We start from the raw sequence: 26,617 nt of genomic DNA on the forward strand, positions 1-26,617 counted from the left end.
CAGGATGGTCTTGATCTCCTAACCTTGTGATCTGCCCACCTTGGTCTTCCAAAGTGCTGGGATTACAGGCATGAGCCACCACACCCTGCTGGGCCACATTCTATTCCTAGCCAGCTGGAACTATCTGCAAGACAGGGCCATTGAGGCCCGAATACCTTTCAGAGGTCTTCGCTAGCTAAGGTCAAATCAGAAAATTATCAGATTACCCATAGCTGGGGGTAGATTCTCTCAAAACAGCATTAGTAATGTATTAATGATACATTAAGAAGTAGTCCACGGGTCTATAACTGCTCTATCACCTTCAAAGAGTTTTTACACACATTATGTCAGGTACGAATTATTATGCCTATTTAATAGAGCTTCCTATCCTACTGCTTCTTTTCAGAAAAAAAAGTTTTATTATGATTCTTATTATATACATTTAAGGTGTAAAACATGATGTTTAGATAAACATATACCGTGAAATGATTACTACAGTCAAGCAAATTAACAGGTCCATCTCCTCACATAGTTATGGCTAACTCAGAAAGAGAGAACATCATACCCAGAGCAGGGAGCTGTTTCTCCAGCTCCCTCAGGTCCATATGCCTGAGTGACTCGGAGAAAATCATGTATTTCCTGTAACTACCAGACATAGTCACCTCAATTAAGTACTCTGTTTTGCTTAGGCATACCTTGGTAAAAGTTCACAGTACTAATCTGGACTCACCCCTTTGATCTTTGAAACCTGAGGCGCGAAAAAATATCAAAATGGAGGGCAGAGGGATTTGTTTTTATTTTCAAATCATCAAAAATACTAAACTGTTGATCAGAACGATCCATTAAGAAAGAAAAACAAATTCAAACTATGACTAACAGGGCCTGCTGTGCGTGAGTCACAAACTGAATCAAGCAAGGCCTCTGGAAGCAGGGGGGAAAGCATTCAGGAGCCACTTCGTACTCAGGCATGAACCTCCTAACGTGTTGGTCTCTTTGCTGAACTATTTCAACACCTGGATGAAGTCCAGGAGCAGAGAGGTCAGGCAGCTTAAAAACTGCTTCTCTTTCCTACTAAGGATGTTTTCAGTGACCTTGAGGAGGTGTTTAAGAATGACTTTCTTAGGTGTGAACATGAAAACAGTGGGACTTAGGGCAACATTTGGGGAGATTTCTTGCTTCAAAGTTGTCTCTAAGGCATTGCGCATTCCTGCTTCTTGCAGGAGGGAACTATCTTTGCAAAGGATTTTGCAAACTGCTCTGCTTTTGCTTATCTAAACTGGAAAGAGATATAAACAAAATATAAAATACAAAATAACATAAAGTCTGTTGATTGAGCATAGAGGCTTGGGGTCTTTAGCTTTTTTTCTCATTGTTGCTTTGTATTAAAATTCAGTCGAGTCCAAATATTTTCAGTCCCCTTGATCTAACTTGGATACTCATATAATGAGACATTGCACGCCTGATAAATATGATAATGATGAGTTTAGTTTCAATTCCAACTGAGTGCATGTCTCTTAAAAATATTTTTCCCTTCACTTTGTAGATTTCTCATAGAGTCTAGGTTGCTTATCTGGGGAAAATGCCTCAATACTTGATCTGACCTGGAAAGATTCCCAGTTAAGGTAAATTTACACTCACGTAAGCCAGTTTTTATCATAAGAATTGAGAGCAGCAGTGAAGGTAAAGAATAAAAAGCTAGTTTGACAAACGTTCGCTGTGTAGGATAAGCTACACAGTGCCTGGTGCCAGGGATAGCCAGCCACCTGGCAGCCAGGAAGAAAGCTGGCCTTACCTCAGAGCTTTCTTCTTCCTGGCTAGTCAAACTGTGAAAATCCGCTCTCATGCAATACACTAAAATAATTGGCTCCAAAATGTCTCATTCTCAGCCTCATTCCCTAATATTGGACAGAGGAATCTCTTTCAGCCAAGCAGCCAAGCTCAGGCCAACATAGGACGTACCTCCACTCCTTTAAGATAAAGTCAAGGCATAATTCCAGCTGATTCCTTAATTTTCATTTCACTCCAGTGTCCCTCAAATTGGCATCATATTTCCCTCCTCTAAGTAGTGTTAATTAAAGGTTATTGAAAAAGTGGTACTGTGCTCAAGAAAACAATGAAAAAAGAACCACCATTTAAAAAAATGCCACCACCTTAACAATGACACTTGTCAGATACATATTTTGTTCATGGTTGGTTGATTTGTTAAGGTAATTGTTACTCCTGTTTTCTAATGACTTCTCATTTGTTCTCTCTTCTAGGACTAGGGAAGGCACTGTAACATAATGATTAAAAGCATAGGCTTTGGTGTCAGACACACTAGGATGCAAATTCTAACTATGCAACCTTGTAAAATGTGCCAGGCAGCTATCTTTCCTATGGAGCTGGAGTAATGTTGACTAATATATATGCATTTGTATAAATTAAGCTGTTAATTGTGTGTCAATATTGCGTTGATATCTTGGCTCTTTAAGGACATTTGATTTTCTGGTTTAAGTAGTACCTCCTGCATGAACCTCCTAACGTGTTGGTCTCTTTGCTGCACTATTTCAACACCTGGATGAAGTCCAGGAGGAGAGAGGTCAGGCAGTTTAAAAACTGCTTTTCTTTCCTACTAAGGATGTTTTCAGTGACCTTGAGGTATTATGTATGTATTATGTATGTCATGCCTCAAAGACAGACTTGGCTTCACAACCATTTTTCTTGATAACCATCCACCTATCTGACATGCATTTATGGGGAACTGAACAGGAGTTATGAAAATAAGTCCTCAAGTCTGCAACCTGTCATACTTAACTGTCATCTGCAGGACATTGAAGACATATATCGGAGGATTCACACTGTATATCATTCATACCTTGTATTGGTTATCTATGGCTGTATAACAAATCAGCCCAAAGCTTAGTGACTTAAACCAATAACTATTAGTGCTCACAAGTCTGTGGTTCAACTGGCTGGTTTTGCTGATTTGGTTTTGCTTCTGGGCAGGACTGCCTGATCTTGGTTGGTCAAGTTCCTGTGATTGACAGGTTGAAAGGGTGCTAGTTGGTTCAGAATAGCCTTATGCGTACCTTGGATGGTTGTTGTTTGTTCCCACCTGGGGCAGCGGGGATAAATGGGCCATGTGTGTTTCATCTTCTAGCATGCTGGCTCTTGCTTGTTTATAGGCAGCCCCAGGTTCCATAAACAGAGAGCAAGCCACAATGTGCAAGAACTTTAGTTTCTGCTCATTCATTCCAAAACACAAGGCTAATCTAGATTCAAATTATGGAGAAAAATGCTACTTCTTGAGGGAAGACCTACAAAGTCACATTGCAAGGGCATGGGCATAGGGAGGGAAAATCTTTTGGCTCTTTTTGCAGTGTACCACATGCACTTGATTATAATCTTAATGCTTTTCCCTTCAAATCTACTGACGTAGTATAGTAGGAAATCCTTGACTGAGTTCTATCTTTTATTTTCCTTTACTCCAGGTTTCTTCTGGGTCCATTCAAGAGAGTGTGAAAGACCGAGTGATTGACTCAAGACTGCAGCTGTTTATCACCAAGCCAGGACTCTACACATGCATAGCTACCAATAAGCATGGGGAGAAGTTCAGTACTGCCAAGGCTGCAGCCACTATCAGCATAGCAGGTAGGATGCCCCTTCACATTTGCATTATTCCAGGAGAGGGGAGAGTTGATACTATTCTACAATATCCATCATTGGAGAAAATCTCCCTTTTCTTTTATCTCTTATTTCAGTTGCATTTGGGCTATTTCCTCCTCCATGGGGATACTCCAGAGGTAACCTAGATATGGATTTTGGCAGATTTGCTGCCTGAAAAACTAAATCCTCAATACCTGCCCAAGTGATAGGTAACAGCTTCCAGGAACTCACTTTTTCCTTCCTTCCTTTCTTTCTGTTTTTCTTACCTTTTTTCCTTTTCTCAATTTCTCTTTCCTTCCTGCCTTCCTCCTTCACCCCTTCCCTCCCTCTCTCCCTGCCTTCCTTCCTTCCTCCCTCCCTCCCTCCCTTTCTTCCCTTCTTTCCCTTCGTCCTCTCCCTTCCTTTCCTCCCTCCCTCCCTTCCTTCCTCCCTCTTCCCTTCCCTCCCTCCCTCTTTTCCTTTTCTTTCCTTAATTTCCTTTCCTTTTCCCCACTCTTTGTTCTCTCTCTTGGTTGATCAAACTTTCCAAAGCTCTCATGGAAAAAGTTGGCAGACTTTCAACATGGTCATGCCAATTTCTGCATGGCTATTTCTTGCGGGCATTTTTACCTATGAGCATGATCCTTGTGGTCTTTCCCTTTCCTGCTTCAGCAAGCCACAGCAGGACTTACAGGTGTTTTCAAGAAAAAGGCTGACACGCGGATTTCTAGGATATTTGTGTTGAATTCTAAAGGTTTATTTTTAAAATGTAAATGTCTCAAAGGCTTCTGAGAACATTTATAGAATTCCTAGAGATGGAAATAATCCCTGTATCAGGAAATGCCAGGCATATTAGATTCATAGCGTGCCTATGGCTCAAGGGTCAGGAGAGAGGTGCTTGGCCTGACATGTAAGGCAAGCACGGATAGAGCTTGTGCCTAGGGCCAACTCCCCACAGCCTCCTGTTTCTTATTACAGTGCCACCTCTTTGATCTTCCCTGATGGGGAACTTTCCATTAATGTCTGTGATTTGTAATATGAGGTGAATAAAAGCCACAGATAAATGATAAGGAGCACTGGATAAGGCTGGCCCTCTGGAACATGCCTGTGAAGGAAAAGGAAGACTTCAAAATTAAGGCTCCCTTTCTCCCCCAGTGATATCTCTGCCTACCATGTCTTCAGACATCATATCAGTTATTCTAGCATTTCCACAGGTGTGAAATTATTTCTCCCAGAAAATGAAAAGTCTTCTAAAAGTAAATTCAACTCAATTTAACAAATAATATCATATAATTAGTAATAGCAAAATAATATGATATAAATAGTAATAAGAATTACTATTTACATAGCACTTTGCTGTTTATAAAGCACTTTTACATGCATTTATCGAATACTCTAGATGACACCCATTGTGTTGGGTAGAGTAAGAGAGAAAAGTTAATTTAAAAATGGGTCCTGCCTTCCAGGGACTCTAAATCTAGAAGGAAGTCAGTTAGTAATATATTATGGCACAGACTGTATTCTATTGCAGAAGCATACACAAAATACAACAGCAGAACAAGAGAGCGAGGGTGTCAGGGAATCCTTGGAAAAAAGGTATCATTGGAGCAGAAGATGTGGATATGAGATAACTAGGTTGAAGTCAAACCTTTCAAAACTGTTCGAAAAACAGCAAATCAGTGGTCAAGGCTAGACCATGAGAGAGACAGCAGGGAGGTGGAAAGTGGAAACAAAGGTTGAAACATGGGCTTTAGCCAGTTTATGAAGAGCCTGCATAGGTCAGGTATATTATTTCATTGATGAGAAGTCATTTAATGATTTAGAAGAAATAAGTGTAATAGTCAGATATATCCTCTAGCAAATTAACAGATGCTGAGGTGTCAGGAGGTTGGGAAGTGTGGCAAGGGGTCAGGAGGCTCTTCTAGGTGTCTCAAAAAGTCATGAAGGTCTGAACAGCAGCAACAGCATTGGTTCAAAGGGAAGAGGAGAGATGCACAGGACAAATCGGGATAGAAATAAGGTTTGCAAATGCTTGAAAATGGCAGTGGGCTAGAAGAATGAGTTCAGATGTGTCTGATTTTGAAAGGTGCCCAGGACAAACAATAATATATAAACACAAAGCATATGAACAAGAGAAGGTCCAGGAGATAATAGAATACTAAAAACTGTTGATGCCTTTGAATTACCTGGAATTATTCTGGTCTCGCTGTCTTTGTTTGATTTGACATTTGATCAAGACCTACTGTTAAATAAACATATATTTATAAAAATCTCTCAATATATATTTAGATAGATATGTGTGTATGTATGTTTATACACACACACACACACACACACACACACAGAGAATCACATTTACATATGAATACTCAATCTAAGAAAATAAACTGATCTACTTTAATTTACCCTGCACTTGCACTGGGCAGAAGAAAAATATTAATGTTACTAATTTTAGGAGAGTCTCATTTCAGGTCATTATTCAGTCACTCAAAGATACCTCTGCCAGAGCTCTTTCTCCCTATTCTTCCTTCCTTCTCTTTGCCTAGATGGCAAAGGAGAAGAGGATTTGTATTTAGGCAGTGGTGTCTTCTGGACACCCCCTACACCACTGCTATCCCCTGGGTCTCTATTGAAGTCTGCAGCTGTGGAACTTGTGATTTTATCTCTTGGCTTGGTTAGGGCCCAGGGGATCTCCCTGGCTGGCTCAGCCTCTTTGAGACATCTTTTGGACGTCTGCATGTCAGCCAAATCCTTCATCATGCCCTTGTCTACACTCTGCTCTGCAACCTCGGCAGCTAGGTCTCCCTGTCTGTCCCTACTGTGGCCCTGTCACTGGCCTGCTGAATTTCAACACAGCTCCTTCAATATTCCTCACAGGGCCTGAAGCAACTTCTAGATCACTTTCAAGGCATACAAAATTCAGGAGAGATTTGGCCTTGCTAACTCAGTTCTGCTGTCTTCCCAACCTTGTCATGCTACCACTTTCACATTAATGTTGCCATCCATGTTGGAGTAAGGGATCCCTGTGGGTTGTTTTCCCTATGGCATCCTAAATAAGAAATTAGAAAAACTTTCTGTTTTTGGCTTTTTCCTTAATTGATCAATACACCTCTATTCTAGGATTCAGGTTCAGAAAAGGGATCTATAAAATCTATAAAATATCCAAATTTTTAATTTCCCTACCTTCCTTCTTTTCACAGCATACCAAGCGGGAAGAGCAGGTGGTCAGGAATCTCCCCCAGCCTTCAGTTCAGTAATCTTTAGAGCTGACTCATCATGAGTACAAAGGTGATTGTGAAGGCAGTGCTATAACCACTAAGGGGAACCTAATAAAATGGGTATATCTACTCCACACAAGGGGAGATTCATCCCATGGACACAATCTTTAAGATGCTGAGATTAAAGGGCATGATTGCCACCATGCTATATGCAGCAACATCATCTCTTCATCCCTGTCCTAGCCCAAATGAGAAACTGATCCAACTCCATAAATAGAACACCAACAGGGAAATCTGTAACCTTAAAAAATGGCATCTTCCAGCAGTAGAAAGAGCCTAAAGGTCTGAGACAGACAGTACAAGAAGGCCATGTCCTAGAGTGTAGGGAGAGGTCATCCTAGATATCAGTAGACCAGAGTGAGGATGGGGACAATCAGCAGTGGCCACCCAGGAAAAATAACAGTGGGATTTGCATGAGGGAAGGGATGGTGGGAGCGATGCAAAGACTGGCATGTGGCAGCAGAGAGCAGCTTGCAATCTGCTGCAGCAGCAGAGGTGAGTGCCTGTGAAGAGCAGTCATCTCTGTAGGAATAACGGTTGTGTAGACTAGAACCAGCTATGACTTTTCATGACCTTGACAATGGCAGTGTGATGGAGGTCAGCTTTAGAGTGGGGAGAAGTTGGGGACCCTGGAAGTGAGGCTTGAAGCCACTCTGGACAGAGGTATGTTTACAGTAGCTACCCAGGGAATTTGGGTAGAGGTAGAGCAGGCAGCATAAGGAGAGGGTTAACCTATAACTGGGACCTGGGACTTTGCCCTTCTGAACCGCAAAGGCAACAATTAAATCTGACTATATGTAGAATCATAGTGCTGTACAATGTTCACAGTCAAGTAAAGAAATGAGAGTTGTTAACAACTGAAAAATGGAAAAGACTAAAAAGGTCTAGTGTGGATATGATAAATGAGAAACATGTCTATTAATTAAAAAATTGCTACACATCTAGTGCTATTCCCTGGTATAAGACCCTTTGGCCAACCCCTGATTTATTTGTCTGGTTGATTCTCACTGGTTATTAGGGGACCTGACACTCCCAGACCTTTCCCAAAATTTCCCCAGGCAGACCTAATAAAGGTGTGTCATGAGTGTGATTGAATAAGACTTCTGGTGTCCCATGAGACATCTTCCAGTTTCTCCTCCTCTTTGATCTGCTCTCGTGAGTTAGATCTGCTAGAAGCCCTATGAAGGCCCCTCGGGAATCACTGAGGAAACTATCTCCCAACCCTGGGGTGCTCTGTGGACTGATATTTTAGGAAAATGAGGCTGCTTCGATGAAAAAGTGATCCTAGAAGCCTCTTTCATTCAGGGTCATTTGAAAGAAGCATGGCCTTATGCTCCCCCAGATCTCCCAGAACTCAAGTTTGGTATCTGATTTCTCCATCTCTGCTTTTGGCCCCTGTCACTCGGCATTTGAAGAGGCTGGCCGGAAGTCCAGAGCTTCAAGTCAGACATGGTGCCTCTTTGCCATTCTGGCAATGCTTCCTTAATGCCAAACTCTGCTGTTTTCATTTAGCCATCTCTACCCTCCCCTATGTGACTAGTACCCCTAGTAGTCAACAGCCCCCTCCGTCACATTCCTCGTGTTTCCCTTTGAAACTTCTACTCCATCTGTTTATTTGTTCTTCCCAGCAGGAAAACTGGAAATGGAAAAAGCTGATCTTATGCTTATGCTTAGGATTATGTCTGATGATATTTCTAGTGTTTGAAGGATAACCAAAAGAAAAGATCAGCCTTCATTTTTCCAAAACCTTTCCGTGTGTCCTTATGCATTGTTTTAGAAATGTGATATATTTCTTTCTGACTCATTTACATTTGCTGTTAGTCATCAAGAGAAGTCAGAAAAACTTTTGGAACCTCCCCCTATGAACCAGGAAGTTGCATTTCCCCTCCAGTCACAAACCCACAAGGCTCAAGTTGCGAAGTAAACTTGCCAGGATGCTGGGCAATTGACAAGATGCTTCTCTTTGTCATCAGAACCCTAGGCCCTGTGGAAGAAAGCAAGGTAGCCCATGATACCTATAGTGAGCATAGTCCCAGAACGGCTGGAGACCACTAAAATGGACACAGGGATTCAGAAGAGAAAAATACAGGCCAGGTGTGGTGACTCATGCCTGTAACCCCAGCACTTTGAGAGTCCGAGGTGGGCAGATCACCTGAGGTCAGGAGTTCAAGACCAGCCTGGGCAACATGGTGAAACTCCATTTCTACTAAAAAATACAAAAATTAGCCAGGTATGGTGATGTATGCCTGTAATCCCAGCTACTTGGGAGGCTGAGGCATGAGAATCACTTGCACCTGGGGATCGGAGGCTGCAGTGAGCTGGAATTGCGCCACTGCACTCCAGCCTGAGCAATAGAGTGAGACTCCATCTCAAAAGAGAGTGGGGGAGAGAGAGAGACAGAGAGAGAGAGAGAGAGAGAGAGAGAGAGAGAGAGAGAGAGAGAAAGAAAATACGTATTTGTATTTCCCATTCTCAATGGCACCAACAGGTCCTTCATCGGAAAGTGAGGTCCATGGTTCTGTCCATGGTTATCCAGTCTCAGAGTACAGGGACGAGCCTATGGTCACACACCCATCTAATGTAAGCCACTCCCCGTTCTACCAACAACCCCTGCTTTCTATGTTGCCCTTTCTTTGAATTGACCTTGGGGTCTGAGACTTTTCGTCACTAAATTTAAAAGTCACATGAATACAGGTAGTATTATCAAAACTGAGCACGAGGGAAAAATCTGATGTGGTAGTACTGGAGTCTCCCAAACTCCCCAGATGAACCACATGGTTTTATTTTTCTTATTTCAAAAGAGGTGATGTTTCACACTACTACAGTAAAAAAAAAAAAAAAAAATAGAACTTTGAACTCTATTTCATAATCAGTGTAGCTGATTGAATGTACTGACACGTTTAACATGTTTCACGCTCTTTCTCATGTCTGATAGCCACACTTCTGCTTCCTTCCAAGTTGGAGACAATTCTTGAGACTTGGTAACAGAGCAGTAGCATGTAATTTGCTTTACTACTCAGTGCTTCAACCATCGTAGGTACAGAGTGCTCTTATCAACAAAACAGACACTATCCCTGGAATTCCATGCTGGCTTTGTCTGGTTTTAAATTAATTAAAATTGTTTTGTTTTTGTTTTTAATAAAAGGGAAAAGGATAAATGGTAACAGCCAGTAGCCACACTAAATTGCTCCCAGATGTTCTGCAGTTAGGCATAAAAGGTAAGCATTCTTTTACAATCAGGCAGCTTTCTTATATTAGAACAGTTCTATGTTTCAGAAGAGAGCCAGTGTTTTTACTGACTTCTAGATAATTGTGAAGATACTACAAATGTTGGTGGATATTTTAAGAATTTTTAAATACTACAAATATTGGTTAGATATTTTGAAAATTTTTCAAAAATTGAATTCTGAGCTTAAAGCACTTTATAGTTGCAAGGTTCTTGGACCCCTTCCTCATTTCCTAGCCACACCCCCCACCACAAAAAGAAAAGAAATTATAAGTGGAGACATTTCCTATAGAAGCTCATTATCTCCTCCCAAGTACTATGGCTGGATTCTCTTTGGCATTGACTTATCTCCATGCTCTTGGAACCTCCTTCCACAGTACAAAATGAGGGCTCTTTAATTTACATAACCTTGGCCCCCTTGTTTTTCAATAGATCTTCCTGCTCAGCTGTTATTAGAATCTGCCTTTGTGCTTCCAAATTATATGCCACTTTCTCTGGAGGAATTTTCAAGTATTCCAATGTTTTTCTTCCCACTATTCTATTTGCACAATGGCAGAATTGCCTTGAGATTTGGGGGCATGAAGGCACTTCTTTCTTGAGTTCAGCAGTGACATAGAGTCCTCTTCATTCTCTTTCACAGCCTTTGGTCATTTTAATTAAGAGACTCTTGCAGGCCTCTTGCCCAGTTAGCTAAAATTTAAATTCTCTACAATTTATAATTTGTAGACATCATTGGCATCATCTCTTAGATGATCAAAATATCAATCCTACAGCCCAGCCTGCCTAGCTCGGCAAAAGAGAGAGAACCTACTAGATTTTTTCAGAATGGAAATAGGTATAAAATTCATAAGATTTAGCTATTGTCCAGCAACTTATCTGGTAGCTGGAGTCCTGCAAATCTTAGACACATCTTGATAATTCCTTCATAGTCACTCCAGAGTCTGTTAGTTCTTATGTATAAAGAATTTTCACAAAGAAATTCAGCTTTTCTCACTGCTAGAAGGATGTGGCCTTTGGTCCCCAAGCAAAGTGACCCATTTAGGGGAGGGATAAAATTTTAGGGCTAGTATTGGCTAAAACCCTATTCTGAGTCAAAAGTTTGTTTGTAAAGCCCATTGTACACTGCAGAACAACTTTGAATCACTCACAAACGGGAACCAGAGAGGTAACGAAGATCTGAGGCTATATGTGTAACCAGCGTATTGAACAATTTAAACTTGACAGGTACACAGAGAAAATGTTGTCTTCTCCAACCACTGGGGACTGAGGAATTATGCTTTTTAGACTCTCCTTGCCCCTCCTGAGAGCAAATCCTTTACAAACTTTCAGGCGGATTCCATAATTTCCAGGTAATGTTTAGAGATTAAAAACCCAGCCTGATCTAGTTTAAAACGCTCCTCTTACGTAATTTAAACCTCATCTGATTCACTGTCTCCACGGCCAGCCATTCTTTCATTCAGGAACGTGGAGAGTAGACAAAATGAGTCTGCTACTGTTATGCACCCTTCCCTTCTTCCCTTTCCTCCTGTTCCTCTTCATCTCTGGCATATTTAAGGAGAAGAGGATTTACAAGGAAGGGGGCAAATGTGTTTTCCTAAATGGAATATGTTTTAGTTCTTTCTCTGTTAATTGTTATTTCTTCTCTGACTAATAATAATAATGCTAACAATTGCAAGGTACATTCTCAGTGCCAAGTGTTTTATATATACATGAATTTATTTAATACCCACATCTCAATGAAATGGATACTTTTATTAGCCCCACTTCACAGATGAGCAAACTAATGTTCAGAAAGGTGCCCAGGCTGACATAGCTAGTAAATGGCAGAACCGGTATTGAAACCCAGCAGGTGCAGCATCCAGACTGTTAATGCCTTGATGGGTTATTAATGTCTCTCTATTGCAGGCACCTGAATACTGACTGTCTCCTAGGACATTTGGGTTCTTTGGAGGGTCCTTCAGAGGACTGTGTATTGCATAGTGCCCTGATGTTGGAGATTCTTTACTGGTTCAACCTCTCATAATCCCCAGTCCTTGATCTCAATCCCTATTGAGGTAACCTGCAATTGCTTATGACTGGGGTTCTTCGTCTGGTGTCCAGTCTTCTTGGTAACTTAGCTACCTTCATAGCATCCACTAAACACACAGGAATGTCCCATGTCCCTGCCGTCCCAATGGTGGGGAGCTCTACTCCTGGATCCTCTCTCTCTGCCCTCAGATTGTTGCAATTCTTTTTAGACAGTAATATTATTTAAAAAAAAAAAAAAAAGACAAAACAAACCCTTTCCTTGTCTCTGAGTTCTAGTTTCTTAATTCTTAGGAAGTTGAAAAATCACTCCATGAGATGTGTTGTTATCATTTACATCACTCAAGAATGAGAAGATCTAGGGAAATAATTCATCCCTTTCTCCTTGTATTTGCTGAGATGCCCTTCATCTTTATTTGAAGGATGAGAACCAAAGGTATTTGGTGATAGGGCCTTCAAATTGCAACAAAGGTTGGGGTGATTTTGCCTTTTAGGAAATTCCAAGGAAAAATATCAAGTTGTGTGTGTGTGTCTGTGTGTGTGTGTGTTTATATATTTCCTACAATCATTTGTCTTGCTTTTTGAGGGCATGTCAACTACCGGTGGAAAAAACAATAAATACAAGGGGGTCTATGCTGTGAGTAGTTGAAATAAAAATACTGGTGTTTTGATGGGATGAATTCAGTATATTTATAATAGACTAATTCACCCAGAATCAACTTCTAAAACCAGTTTGCCTTAACTCATTTAATTCAATTTCAGTTAGCCTGATGACTACTGCATCTAATGTTGAAAATTTAGAATTAAAAATGAAATATTGGCCAGATGCAGTGGCTCATGCCTGTATACCAGCGCTTTGGGAGGCCGAGGCGGGTGGATAATTTGAGGTCTGGAGTTTGAGACTAGCCTGGCCAACATGGTGATACCCCATCTCTACTAAAAATACAAAAATTAGCCAGGCAGGTGGCAGGTGCCTGTAGTCCCAGCTACTCAGGAGGCTGAAGCAGAATAATTTCTTGAACCCCAGAGGCAAAGGTTGCAGTGAGCCAAGATTGTGCCACTGTGCTCCAGCGTGGGCAACAGAGCGAGACTCTGTCTCAAAAAAAAAAAAAAAAAAAAAAAAGAAAGAAAAGAAAAAAGAAACATTTACCAAATAATATGGCTGAGTATTTATGACTTATTTTTGTACTGCTAGTACTTTATCACATATAGGGAATCATGAGATTGTTACATATTGTTGTAACTGTCTTTTTCTGTTTCACTCATTTTGAACACTTGCATTATTCTTCAGCCAATTTGTCAAAAAAGTCTATTTCTTTACAATTTTGAATTTCTGCTAAAAATGTTTAGTGAAATAAAATTTATTCCATTAAAAAATGAACCTTTTGATTATTATTGCCTCCTTGCTACTTTCCTTTATTATAAGAGTCTATGAACTCTACGTGTGTGTGTGTGTATGTATATATACATACACACACACACACATATGTATGCATTAACCAAATTAGCATACTCTCAGAGCTCATTTCTGTTTAGTGAGGTACTTGTATTTTAAAAGAATAAAGAAAAGTGGGTCCCTCTTTTGATCACCATTCCATGTTATTTATCAGGATATCTAATTGATAAAGATTTTGTTTTGTTTTGAGACAGAGTCTCTCTCTGCCTCCCAAGTTGGAGTGAAGTGGTGTGTGATCTCGGCTCATTGCAACCTCTGCCTGAGCTCAAATGATCCTCCTGCCATAGCCTCCCAAGTAGCTGGGACTACAGGTGTGTGCCATCATGCTCAGCTAATTTTTGTATTTTTTGTAAAGAAGGAGTTTCACCCTCCTATTCAACATAGTATTAGAAGCCCTGGCCACTGCAATCAGACAAGAGAAAGAAAGAAAAGGCATCCAAATAGGAAGAGGGGAAGTCAAGGTATCCCTGTTTGCAGATAACATGATTCTATATCTAGAAATCCCATAGTCTCTGCCCAAAAGCTCCTTGAACTGTTAAGCAACATCAGCAAAGCTTCAGGGTACAAAATTAATGTACAAAAATCAGTAAATTCCTATATACCAACAATCACCAAGCCAAATCAGAAAAACAATCCCTTTCACAATTGCTACAAAAGAATAAATACCTAGGAATACAGCTAACCCGGGAGGTGAAAGATCTCTGCAATAAGAATTACAAAATGCTGCTCAGTGTGCCCAAAGAAATTTATAGATTCAGTGCTATTGCTATCAAACAACCAATTACATTCTTCACAGAACTAGAAAAAAAAACTATTCTAAAATTCATATAGAATCAAAGAAGGGCCCAAACAGTCAAGGCAACCCTAAGCAAAAAGAACAAAGCTGGAGGTATCACGGTATCTGACTTCAAACTATACTACAGGGCTACAGTAACCAAAACAGCATGGTACTGGTACAAAAACAGACACATAGACCACTGGAAGAGAATAGAGAGCCCAGAAATAAAACCACACACTTACAACCATCTAGACTTAGGCAAAGCTGGCAAAAACAAGCAATGGGGAAAGAATCCCTATTTAATAAATGGTGCTGTGATAGCTGGCTAGCCATATGTAGAAGATTGAAACTGGATCCCTTCCCTACACCATATACAAAAATCAACTCAAGATGGATTATAGACCTAAATGTAAAACCTAAAATGGTAACTGGCAAAGATTTCATGACAAAAATGCCAAAAGCAACTGCAGCAAAAGCAAAATCTGACAAATGGAACTTAATTAAACTTAAGAGCTTCTGCATAGCAAAAGAAACTATCAACAGACTAAACAGGCAACTTACAGAATGGGAGAAATATTTACAAACCTTATACACCTGACAAAGTTCTAGTATTCAGAATCTACAAGAAACTTACACATACAAGCACAAAAACAACCTCATTTAAAAGTGAGCAAAGGGCATAAACACACTTTTGAAAAGAAGATATACATGCAGTCAACAAGCATATGAAAAAATGCTCAATATCACTAATCATTAGAGAAATGCAAATCAAAACCACAATGAGATACCATGTCACTCCAGCTATTATTAAAAAGTCAAAAAATAACAGATGCTGTTCAAGACCAGCATGGACAACATGGCAAAACCTCGTCTCTACTAGAAATCCAAAAGTTAGCCAGGTGTGGTAGCACGTGCCTGTAATCTCAGCTACATGGGAGGCTGAGGCAGGAAAATTACTCAAACCTGGGAGGCGGAGGCTGCAGTGAGCCAAGATCACGCCACTGCACTGCATTCTCTCCTGGGCAACACAGTGAGATTCCACCTCAAAAGAAATAAAAAATAAAAAAATAACAGATATTGGTGAGGTTGCTGAGAAAAGGGAACTCTTATACACTGCTGGTGGTGGTGAAAATTAGTTCAACCACTGTGGAAAGCAGGGTGGTAAGTCCTAAGATAACTAAACTAAAAACAGAACCACCATTCAACCCAGCACTCCCACTACTGAGTATATATCCAAAGGAATATAAATCAGTCTACCATAAAGACACATGTGTGCAAATGTTCATTGCAGCAACATTCATAATAGCAAAGATGTGGAATCAACCTAAATGCCTATCAATGACAGATTGGACAAAGAAAATGTGGCACGTATACACCATGGAATATTATGGAATACTATGTGGTCATAAAAAATAATAAGATCATGTCCTTTGTAGGAACTTGTATGGAACTGGAGGCCACTATCCTTAGCAAACTAATGCAGGAACAGAAAACTAAATACTGCATGTTCCCACTTATAAATGGGAGAACACATGGACAGAAAGAGGGGAACAACAGACACTGGCACCTACTTGAGGGTACAGGGTTGGAGAAAGGAGAGGATTAGAAAAAAAAATAGAACAACTTTCGGGCACTATGCTTAGTACTCGGGTGATGAAATAATCTATACACCAAACTGCCAAGTCACAAGTTTACCTACATAACAAACCTGAATATGTACCCCCGAACCTAAAATCAAAGTTACAATATTCTTCAGGATCATTGAATAAAAAGCCCGTAGAGATTCAAAAAAGTCATACACTGAAAGTTGTAAAAACCTTGTAGTCACCAACCCTCACAAATCTAAAAGAGAATGATCAGAAATACAAGCTCATTGTATTTTAAGAAGATTGATCTCTCAGAGAAATTCATGTTAGAGCCCTTAAAAATCCCCCCAAAAATGACACCCAAATGGATCTAAAACCTTCAAAAAGAAGTTAGACCTCAACATTAGGAGAAATTTTAATATGGCAAATTGATTTTAGACAAAGCATATGTTTTACTGTTTACTTTCATAATGAAGGTTGAGATGACAGGATGAAGTAACCATAAAGCACTTGGTAAAGAGTGTGAAGTTTTTAATTTACAAGAAAGAAAATGGAATAATTCAGAAATGCTGGTTATATCACACCCTTGCCAGGATTCTCATGCCTTGGGAGAGTCTAAGATGGGGCCATTTGTCCTGGGAATCACCACCAGAGGACAGGCATGGTCTCCTCAGAGACCTGAGTTTTTACATCCGTGAGCATAGGCAGCTACATAATTTGCAGGGCTAGGTGTTCAAAAAACAGTAAGGATTTCAAGGTAGTGACAGCAGAACATTAAATTAAGCCCGAGGCCCTTCTGAGTGCAGATGCCGTGCAGCTACCCAGGTCACACACCCCACCCCTGAGGCAGCCAGGTCTATGAGAACAACCATTGCCTACTTTCTACTTTCTCTTCTACCCTCTCTCCTCTACATCTTCTTTTCTTTTCTCCTTCTCTTTCTTCTTTTTCTTTTCTTTTCTTTTTTTCCCCTCTAAGTCTACTTTATGCATCTTCTCTGTTAACCTCCACATCTTGTTTTCTTAATATAAAGTCCCTGGGTAGCTAATGGAGGGAAATTCTGAGCTTAGATATTCCCTTGGTGGATGTTACCCATGATTGACTCAGTTTGAAAAGAACACGTTTCCTAAAGATACTCAATATTTTCTTAATTTCCTCCAAGTCTGCCCATTAATGCAGCAGCTGGCCTCCTAGCAGAAGCAGAGAACTTTTCAGAAACTGAGAGATCAGCAGTATCAAAACAATCTCTTTCAAAGCATAAGATGAAAATGTACTAATGTTCTTTCTTTTCCCCTTTAATTTGACTTCCTGTGGGAACTTCCTTTCCTGTTAATAGAATGGAGGTAAGAAACTTATTGTACCAATGTTTCCAATGTTTTGTTTTGTAGGGATTTCATTGGTTTTTGTTTGTGAGAGGGTCTTGTTGTGTTGCCTAGGCTGGAGTGCAGTGGAATGTGTTTTGTTTTTGTTATTTGACATGCCATTTATTGAGTGTTTACTATTTGCTGAGCACTGTAACATTTTAGAAACTTTCTAATTTCTAATCCTTTTAGTAAGTATGATGAAGTGAAAGACAGGTAACCTCTACTGAACACTTACTATGGATCAGGCACTGTGCTGAGCTTCACATGCATTATTTAAATTTATCTTCAAGACATCCCCATGAAATAGGTATTATTGTTATCTCTATTTTACAGAAAAAAAAAACCTAAGAAAGTTTCTTTGAACTGGAGAGTTCAAGTGGCTTACACAGCTAGTAAATGATAAAGTTAGAAATGGAACCCAGAACTCCAAACTCTCCCTCATAGCTCTATCCTATATATAAGAAGGTATCCCTTGCAATATAACCTTTTGCAACTTACAGTGTTTAATTTGCAGTACTTTTAAAACTGACTTTCATAAAACTCTATGGAATGTGATTAATTTAAAGACAGCATTCTTAGCACATAGGCTATGTTTAAAAACAGGCAGCAGGATACAAAATTTTGGTTAGACAGCAAAAATAAGTTCAAGCGATTTAGAGTACAATACAGTGACTATCATTAATAACAATGTATTGTATTCTTGACAGTCACTGAGAATGGATTTTAAGTGTTCTCATCATAAGAAAATGGTAAGTATGTGAGGTAATACATTTGTTAATTAGCTCAATTTAGCCATCCCACAATGTATACATGTTTTACAACATCATGTGGTACACAGCAACAAAAAAAATTACAGTTTTTAACTAAAAACACTTTTTAAAGAAAGTTTTGCTGTTAAAAAAGTCTTAAGAAATACCATTTGGATGTATATATTGCATCAAAAAAAAGCACTGAAAATCATGATACCCATTATATGAAAAATTGAACTAGTTGTAAGTATATGGGGTAGTGATTTGTCATAACTGACTGCATTCCAATGTGTTAATGTGGTATCAAAAATTCTTAGTTCAAAAAAAAAAAGAAAAAATTCTTAGTCCATTTTTTAATCTAAATATTGCTTTAATAATTTGTATTAACAATTTTGGAGCTACTGCCTTAGCAAAGTTTATCTAAACTAAAATTAATAAAAGTGCCATTTAATAACCCTTCTTCTAAAAAAAACAGGCAGTAGGCCAAATTTGTCCTGTGGGTTGTACTTGCTGACCCCTGCCTTGGAGAATAAATTATATGCAAAGACACTAGGCAGGAAAGAATAGAAACCGTTCCTGTTTGCTTTGAAGGTTGGAAGTAGCATAGAATCTGTCATTACCTTTGTTGGGAATGTTCAAGGAGGGATAAGGCAGTTGCTAAAAAAGGGAAGATTTATCTGAGCCAGAGGAGAGGTACAGCTGTCAAGAGTGCCTGTGCTAGGGAGGGAGCGAAGTAAGGTGTGGAGTTTCCACCAGAATCATGGGGTTGTCATAACGCAAACATGCCATGGCCGGTCATCTGGAATGCCCTTGAGACAAAGTATTATGTGTTCAAAGGGAGTAGACATCTCCCTCAGAGAAACTTGAAGATAACATTTTAAAATGTTCTATTGAATGTGATTCATACGTTTCAAAGTAGAGAGAAATAGGAGTAAGAGGTGCAGTGAGAATTCTTTACCTACTTCCTTTGACCACATAGGGTTGTCTGTTATAAAAGAAGTTGAAAAGGAGATGCGAGATCAAATATCCATCATTGCCTCTACAAGAAAAGGAACTTCACTGGAAGAGAAGTCAACTGAGTTTATATTGTAAGGAGGCAAGAGAGGGACTGGCTCCATGTGCAATATTAACTAGCATTTTTAGAAGCTAGTCTGGCTGGTCATTCCGAAATAACCAGCATTCTGTGAATGGATCCCTGTGACCTCTGTCCCACTGTTCTAATGAGCAACAGGACCAGCTGCTTCTAATGTTGCCCCATCAGCAGTCCCACGAACTTCAGGCAGAGAAACAAAACTTTAGCTGGATGTGGAGGGGTCTTGTCACTTACAATAGACAACAGAAGACACCAATGGAAATTATTTGCATTTAATTTATTCCCCAGTTCTTGCCATGAGCTCCTTTTTAAAACGTTGGAAGTGATAGATTTAGGGGGCTGAGGAATAAAATGTCCCAATTGGCCTCTGTGTCTTGCATCTAAAATTTGATCACTGTGTAAAATTTAAGGCTTATATTTCTGCACAAGAGGAGAGGAAAAGGAAAAGGAAGTGTTTGAAACACTGAAACTGTAACTAGGTAGTTGATAAATAGATTCAGAGATGTATATATAAATTTAGATATATAGATAATTTAGATCTATATATCTATCTAAATTTATCTATCTATCTATCTAAATAGATAGATAGATAGATAGTCGGTCTTATGTGTGCCTTACCTTTTAGAGCTAATCCAAGCATCGATATACTACCAAAGCCAAGTCCTTAATCATTCCAGGAACATCATAGAAATGAAATGTGGAAAACTAATAATAATCATATACTTTGTGTGTGTATGGTTTTTTCCCAGCACATAAAGGGTTTGTATAAGCTAGTGGTCATCAAGCTGTTAGGAAGAAAAAAATGAAATTAAAACCAAGATCTTCTCATTTCTATTCAAAACCTATTGTCCTTTTTTCTTTTTCATTTTTATTTTGCATTATATATTTAATGCTGTAAAACTAATGAGGATTCAATACTAGCAGAAATTCAGACAGAGGGATTCATTGTTAGTTGATTTTTAGTAATCCTTATCTCTGAAGCTATTTTCATCAATTTTTCTTTGGTGTACTTTTTCTTAGTTTCCAATGTTTAAAAAAAATGTGTTTTGATGCATAATTACAGGAAACATCATGAATGTGTATTTTTTTTTAAATACTCATAGAAAATGAATACCAGCATCATTGAATAGTTAACACATGACAGCAAAACCTGCATGAATAATTCTCAGCTCAGAGACACTGGGAAATATTTAATTTTTACATGGTGGAGTTTTTTCTGTTATCTATAAAGGGTCACACATGATCGTATTCATCCCCCCTTTATACTGAGATATTACATCAACTTGTGAGGCCATTTTGTAAACCAGTTTGAAATATTACTGGTCACTACTTATTATATGGTTACTTAAAGCACAGTGTAGAAGCTGGATGGAGATTAATTCCTTTCCTTCCCATCCTAAGAGTCATGGCTGACACCTGTATAATAATGACAGGTTAACAAGAGAAGAGGATAACAAATTTATTTGATCACAGTTTTATATAACATGGGACCCTTCAGAATGAAGACCCTAGATACAGGGAAAGTAATCCTTTTTTTTTTTTTTTTTTTTTCCTGAGACAAGAGTCTTCCTCTGTCACCCAGGCTGGAGTGCAGTGGCGCAGTCTCAGCTCACTACAACCTCCGCCTCCTGGATTCAAGTGATTCTGCTGCCTCAGGCCCGTGAATAGCTGGGATTACAGGTGCCTGCCACCAGGCCCAGCTAATTTTTATACTTTTAGTAGGACTGGGTTTCTCCATGTTGGCCAGGCTGGTCTCAAACTCCTGACCTCAAGTGATCTGCCCATCTTAGCCTCCCAAAATGCTGAGATTACAGGCGTGAGCCACCATACCCAGCCGAAGCAATCCATTTTTATGCTTAGGTTCGATGAAGTATGAACAACTGTGTAGAAATATGATTAGACACAATGTGATCTAATGCTAACAGGCTGAGTGGGGAAACTAGCCCATCCTGCCTGTTCCGATTTTTCTCAGCCCCCCTGTGCAGCACTCACACCTCCCAGGTAAGAGGTAGGATCCCTCTGGAATGAGGGTCTGAATTTCTTTATGGTCAGGTGTTATACAGAAAAGCGGGGGATGGGTAGAGTAAATATTTAGGTGTTATGGTTAACCTTGAGGAAAAGGCATTCTGATGTCTATGATCTGTCTTGGAAAAGAGGGATTCTAGTGTCTAAGATTTGCCTCGGGGAAGAAAGAGAGGAGAGACAGGAGGGCGGAAGGTCTGTTTCTGAGGCTGCTTCTTAGGCCTTCACTTTGGGGTGTCATTTACTGAGCCTGAACAACAGCATCCTTGTTTCTGTCTAATTTTCTCTGGGGGTTTTCTCACCTTTACCTTGAGAAAGTTTTCATGGAGTTTTGTGCTTTCTTATTCAAGGCCTTCATTTTAAATATCCCCAACAAACAAAGGGATACAGTAAAAATCATGCTGGCTAATTAGTAAAAGGCTAGTATGAATTAAAGGAAGACTCTATATTACAAAATATTGTTTTAAAGCATAGCTGTGTTTCTTGGAAGTTCATTGTTTCACCTGAATGTAGTATATCTCATTCCAATGAATTTGCTTTAAAGACCTGCCAGTGATGGTTTGTAATTATAGTATTAATTTTTTAAATTCAACTGAGGTCACGTAACAATTTTAAAATTTGACACAAATTCTAATTTGTTTAATTTTCTTACTTTAAATTCTTCATATAAAGACAATGAAAAGCTAAATTCAATAGTTGTACAAATCTAAATAAGTATACAACTTAAGACTTTTCTGTCATTACTAACACTATGAAAGATCTGATAGAAGGCATAAGAACATACTGAGACCATCACAGTGCCTAAACATAATAAGTATTCCACATATGTTTGTCAGGTGTGTATATGAGTTGTTATAATTCCCAGCATTACATTAAGGGAACAAGTAGATACGTGAAGAGAGTACCAGCAGCATTTTCCATTCTCCCAATTGTCTTCAGTTATTATAGCAGATAAGTTTTTAATCCTATGTTTGTGCTAGCACTAGCATTTACAGGTTTCTCCCTGATATATGGCCCATTAACACACAATAATCCGAGTTCAGAGTAATTACTTGTATCACTCAACAGAATAGATCATTGAGGCACTGGGTGACCAGTTGACTTTCCATGTGATGAGATGTGATGAGAAAACAGCAAAGCTGAAGGTTCTACTTGGCTCTTCTGGAAGCCATATTTCTGCTTTCTCCTCCCTACATTACTTTCTTTTTCTTTAATGGAATTCTGGGAAGATGTGTGAGTGAGAGAATCTGAGTATGGAAGGTGTTGCAAAGATGTATATGTTGTAAAAAACTAAGGTAAACTATCATAACACATAAATAAACTATGTCCCTAAAGCTGCAAACATTTTAGCTGAGAGCAATTATTATTATGCTCAATTATTTGTTAACCATCATGATGAAATGTCTTCTAGATGCATCTTTGCTTATATCAGCTTCTTTGCAAGAAGTCTGTAAGGTAGCTTAACTAAGAGTAGTCAGATTGTATTTATAATGTAGAATAATAAAAATACCCAAATCTATTCAGTCCTTTATAGTTCCCAAAGCTTTCCACATCCATCGTCACATTTAGCCTTCTCAATAGCCCTGTGGAGTAGCTAGAGATGATATAATTGCAGCTGGAAATGAAGACCATATTCAAATGGAGCATGTCAACCAATTTGCTAGTACAATTTTCTCCTATTTCTGTGACACAGATGTGAAAACAAACAAAAAAAAAAAAAAAAAGAAAGAAAGAAAAGCAGAATGAATGCCAAGAAATAGCATGTGATTAGAAATGTTGTTCATTTCTTCTTTCAGTAAACCACAGAAAGATAACAAAGGCTACTGCGCCCAGTACAGAGGGGAGGTGTGTAATGCAGTCCTGGCAAAAGACGCTCTTGTTTTTCTCAACACCTCCTATGCGGACCCTGAGGAGGCCCAAGAGCTGCTGGTCCACACGGCCTGGAATGAACTGAAAGTAGTGAGCCCACTCTGCAGGCCAGCTGCTGAGGCTTTGTTGTGTAACCACATCTTCCAGGAGTGCAGTCCTGGAGTAGTGCCGACTCCTATTCCCATTTGCAGGTAAAATCTCAAAAATAATTCAAAGGAAAAATTCCATTTTTCTATCTGCACAACAGAAAGAGTTTTTGAAAAATGTTGTAATGTGCAACAGTAAAAGGAAAAAAGCTGGTTTTCATCCAAAATAGGAGGTAGTGGCTGGGCACAGTGGCTCATGCCTGTAATCCCAGCACTTTGGGAGGCAAAGGTGGGTGGATCACTTGAGGTCAGGAGTTCAATACCAGCCTGGCCAACATGGTGAAACCCCGTTTGTACTAAAAATACAAAAATTACCCAGGTATGGTGGCACACTTGTAATCCCAGCTAGTCGGGAGGCTGAGGCAGGAGAATCACTTGAACCGGCGAGGCGGAGGTTGTAGTGAGCCGAGATTGCACCACTGCACTCCAGCCTGAGTGTTGAGACTCCCTCTCAAACAAAGAAACAAATAGGAGATAATTAATCAGACAAAATGTCTATCATGTAAATCACTGAAGATAACCTAAAATACAAGTACTTAGAACCTCTAGAAAATGTCATAAATGGTGTAATATTCCATTACTCTTGTTATTGTTCACATTATTATGGTATCCATAAATATCCCAGATTTCTATCAAATGAAAGGAGAAATCTTAAACTAACATGGACCTCATTAGTAAGCCAAGATAGAGAAAATAAAAACTGTACATTATTTGTCAACAGATGAGATCATGCCAAGCATTTCACAATGTTATTTTAAAGTACATTCCATCCAAAATTCTAAGTTCTGATGCTGTTGCCTCATTTGGGTGGGGTAGGAGGGAATTATACTGTAAATAGATATTTTTTTAAATTCCCATACTTTTTAAGTATTGAAATTGATAAACTTATGTTCAATAGAATTATCTTTACCTTTAATTACTCCTTATGTAGGAAAAAAAAAAAAAGAATCAATCTAATTTTTGAGCCAAATAGAACAAAGTTCAAATACAGTTAGTTCTGCTTTCTCGATGTGTGTGGTCTTGGCTAAACTTCAGTTTCCTCATCTGCACAGTAGAATGGAGAGGATTAAAGGATAAATCACACTCATGGAGTATGTCAGAAACTAGATGGACATTGTAATTCCGAAATTTTCTGTTGAAGAAACCCCATGAAAACTACCAACACAGCACATTTCCACTATTTTGATAAAACCAGAAACTATTTAAATATTGCAATAATTTTAGGAACTCTCTATTTAGCATATAATAACAACAGTATGGTCATTAAATTAGAGTTCTGTATTCCTCAATTTACTGCAAAGTTTGAGGGTTTGGAGACACTATAAGAGGTAATATAATTTGTTTATTCATCTAAGAAGATTGTATTGTGATCAGGCATGTCATCTAAAAATCTCTAGGGACTTCAGCATTGACGGAATAAGAAGGAGAAAGAGAAGGAGAGAAAAAGTAAAGTTACTGCAAAAAAAAAAAAAAAATGGGAAGAGTAGGTGAGGGGCAGTAAAATTTGTTTTAATAGGATTTAAGAAATACTGATGCTATTTCAACTGTCCTTGCAGTTATTTGAAAAAATAGTGCCTCTGTTAATTATCACTTCTTTAGATTTCTCCTCCTTGGGCTTCTTTATAGGATTCTCCAAAATTGTTTATTTGATGTACTGCTCATCAATGAAAATCCTTTTGCTAGAAAGTAGCACGTGTATAATAAACAGAAATGTAACCAGCAAAATAAAGTGAGAGTAGATTCTATCAGCTTTATCCTTTAGTACTCCTAACATAATGTGTGGTGGCCACAGAATTGTTATCATACTTACACAGTGACACTCAGGCAAATCAGCTCAACACCATGGACAGATGCTTGAGAGAAATAATAATTAGATTAGAAAAATTCTTTGTGTGTGTGACAGCTATTGTGGTTTTCTGATTACACAACCCACAAGACTCCGCTGTATAAAAAAAGAACACAGTACTTTCATTGCTAAAACCCAGAGAGTTGGTCACTACTGAGGTGTGTGTTTACTTATGTTTACTTATATCTATATTTCTGTACTCTGAATTCTATTTCATTGATGGTTTCTCTATTTTTGCAGACTTTGGATTTAATTACTGAGTCTTTATAATTAATTTCAATTTGTGCTATGAATTTCACAGGTTTTCATCTTTTAAAAAATTGTTTACTCATATAATTATTTTTAATTATTACACGTTGACAAAATGTTGGCAAAATGTTTCTAAATTTCGTATTTAAAAATAACTATATAAATTATATAATATATTAAGTTGACAATAGTTATTATTATATTAATAATAATAAATAATATAATATAATAGTTACTAATATTATATAATATATATTATAAGATATATAATATATAATATATGTTATATAACTATATATTACATATTATAAGTTATATAATATATTATATAATATTTTATATTTATATAAAATATATTATATTTCATAATTGTATTATGTTATATAACATAAAATATATAAGTTATATAATTATATTACATAACTTATAAGTTATATAATTATATATGTTATATTATTTAACTTATATAATTAATATATAAGATATAATATAATTATGTTATGCAATATAATATATAATTATATTATATAAGTTATATAATATATAATATATAATTTTATATTACAATTATATTATATATTGCATTATATAACTTATATGATTAATAATTATAATAGATAATAATTAATGTAATTATATTATATTATATAACATTATATAATTATTTTAAATATGAAATTTAGAAACATTTTGCCAATGTCCACATGTAAATACCATTTGGAATTTGATCAAAATGATGGTAAGTTTATACAATTAATTCAGGGCAAATAGCTATATTTACATTACTGAGTATTCTCATTTAGGAGTGTGGAATGCCATTCCTTTTATGTAGATCTTATTTTATGCCTGCTAGTAAAGTTTGATGATTTCTGTCTTACGTATTTCTTTTTCTATTAAGTTTATGACTAGATGTGTTTTTTGTTTTGTTTTATTTTTGAGACTGAGTCTCGCTCTGTTCCCCAGGCTGGAGTGCAGTGGCGCGATTTCGGCTCACTGCAAACTCTTCCTACCGGGTTCACGCCATTCTCCCGCCTCAGCCTCCTGATACAGGCACCCACCACCATGTCTGGCTAATTTTTTGTATTTTTAGTAGAGACGGGGTTTCACCGTGTTAGCCAGGACGGTCTCAATCGCCTGACCTCGTGATCCGCCCGGCTCAGCCTCCCAAAGTGCTGGGATTACAGGTGTGAGCCACCGCACCTGGCCGACTAGATGTGTTTTATAGTCATTTCTGTTGTTGCAAGAGTATTAATTATAATATAGTTATTACAGGAGGGTAGAATGTCCATAAAACATAGCGATGCAATTAATTCCCTTGTTCCTTATTTT

The 26,617-nt window shown here is 38.3% G+C and overlaps 1 protein-coding gene across 2 annotated transcripts in view; it reads left to right on the forward strand.

The window, feature by feature from the left end:
* MUSK (muscle associated receptor tyrosine kinase) overlaps positions 1–26,617 on the forward strand; it is a 135,946-nt gene that overhangs the window by 80,267 nt on the left and 29,062 nt on the right. Inside the window, exons 7-9 of one of the 2 annotated variants that reach the window (XM_073021835.1) lie at positions 3,450–3,609; positions 17,287–17,293; positions 22,975–23,238. In XM_073021835.1, the coding sequence (XP_072877936.1) occupies positions 3,450–3,609; positions 17,287–17,293; positions 22,975–23,238 (431 nt within the window). The remainder of the gene's footprint in view (positions 1–3,449; positions 3,610–17,286; positions 17,294–22,974; positions 23,239–26,617) is intronic. The other variant, XM_073021836.1, reaches the window with a different exon arrangement.

The sequence above is a fragment of the Chlorocebus sabaeus genome, chromosome 12 (genome assembly GCF_047675955.1).
Source record: "Chlorocebus sabaeus isolate Y175 chromosome 12, mChlSab1.0.hap1, whole genome shotgun sequence".
In the NCBI taxonomy this organism is placed as follows: domain Eukaryota; kingdom Metazoa; phylum Chordata; class Mammalia; order Primates; family Cercopithecidae; genus Chlorocebus; species Chlorocebus sabaeus.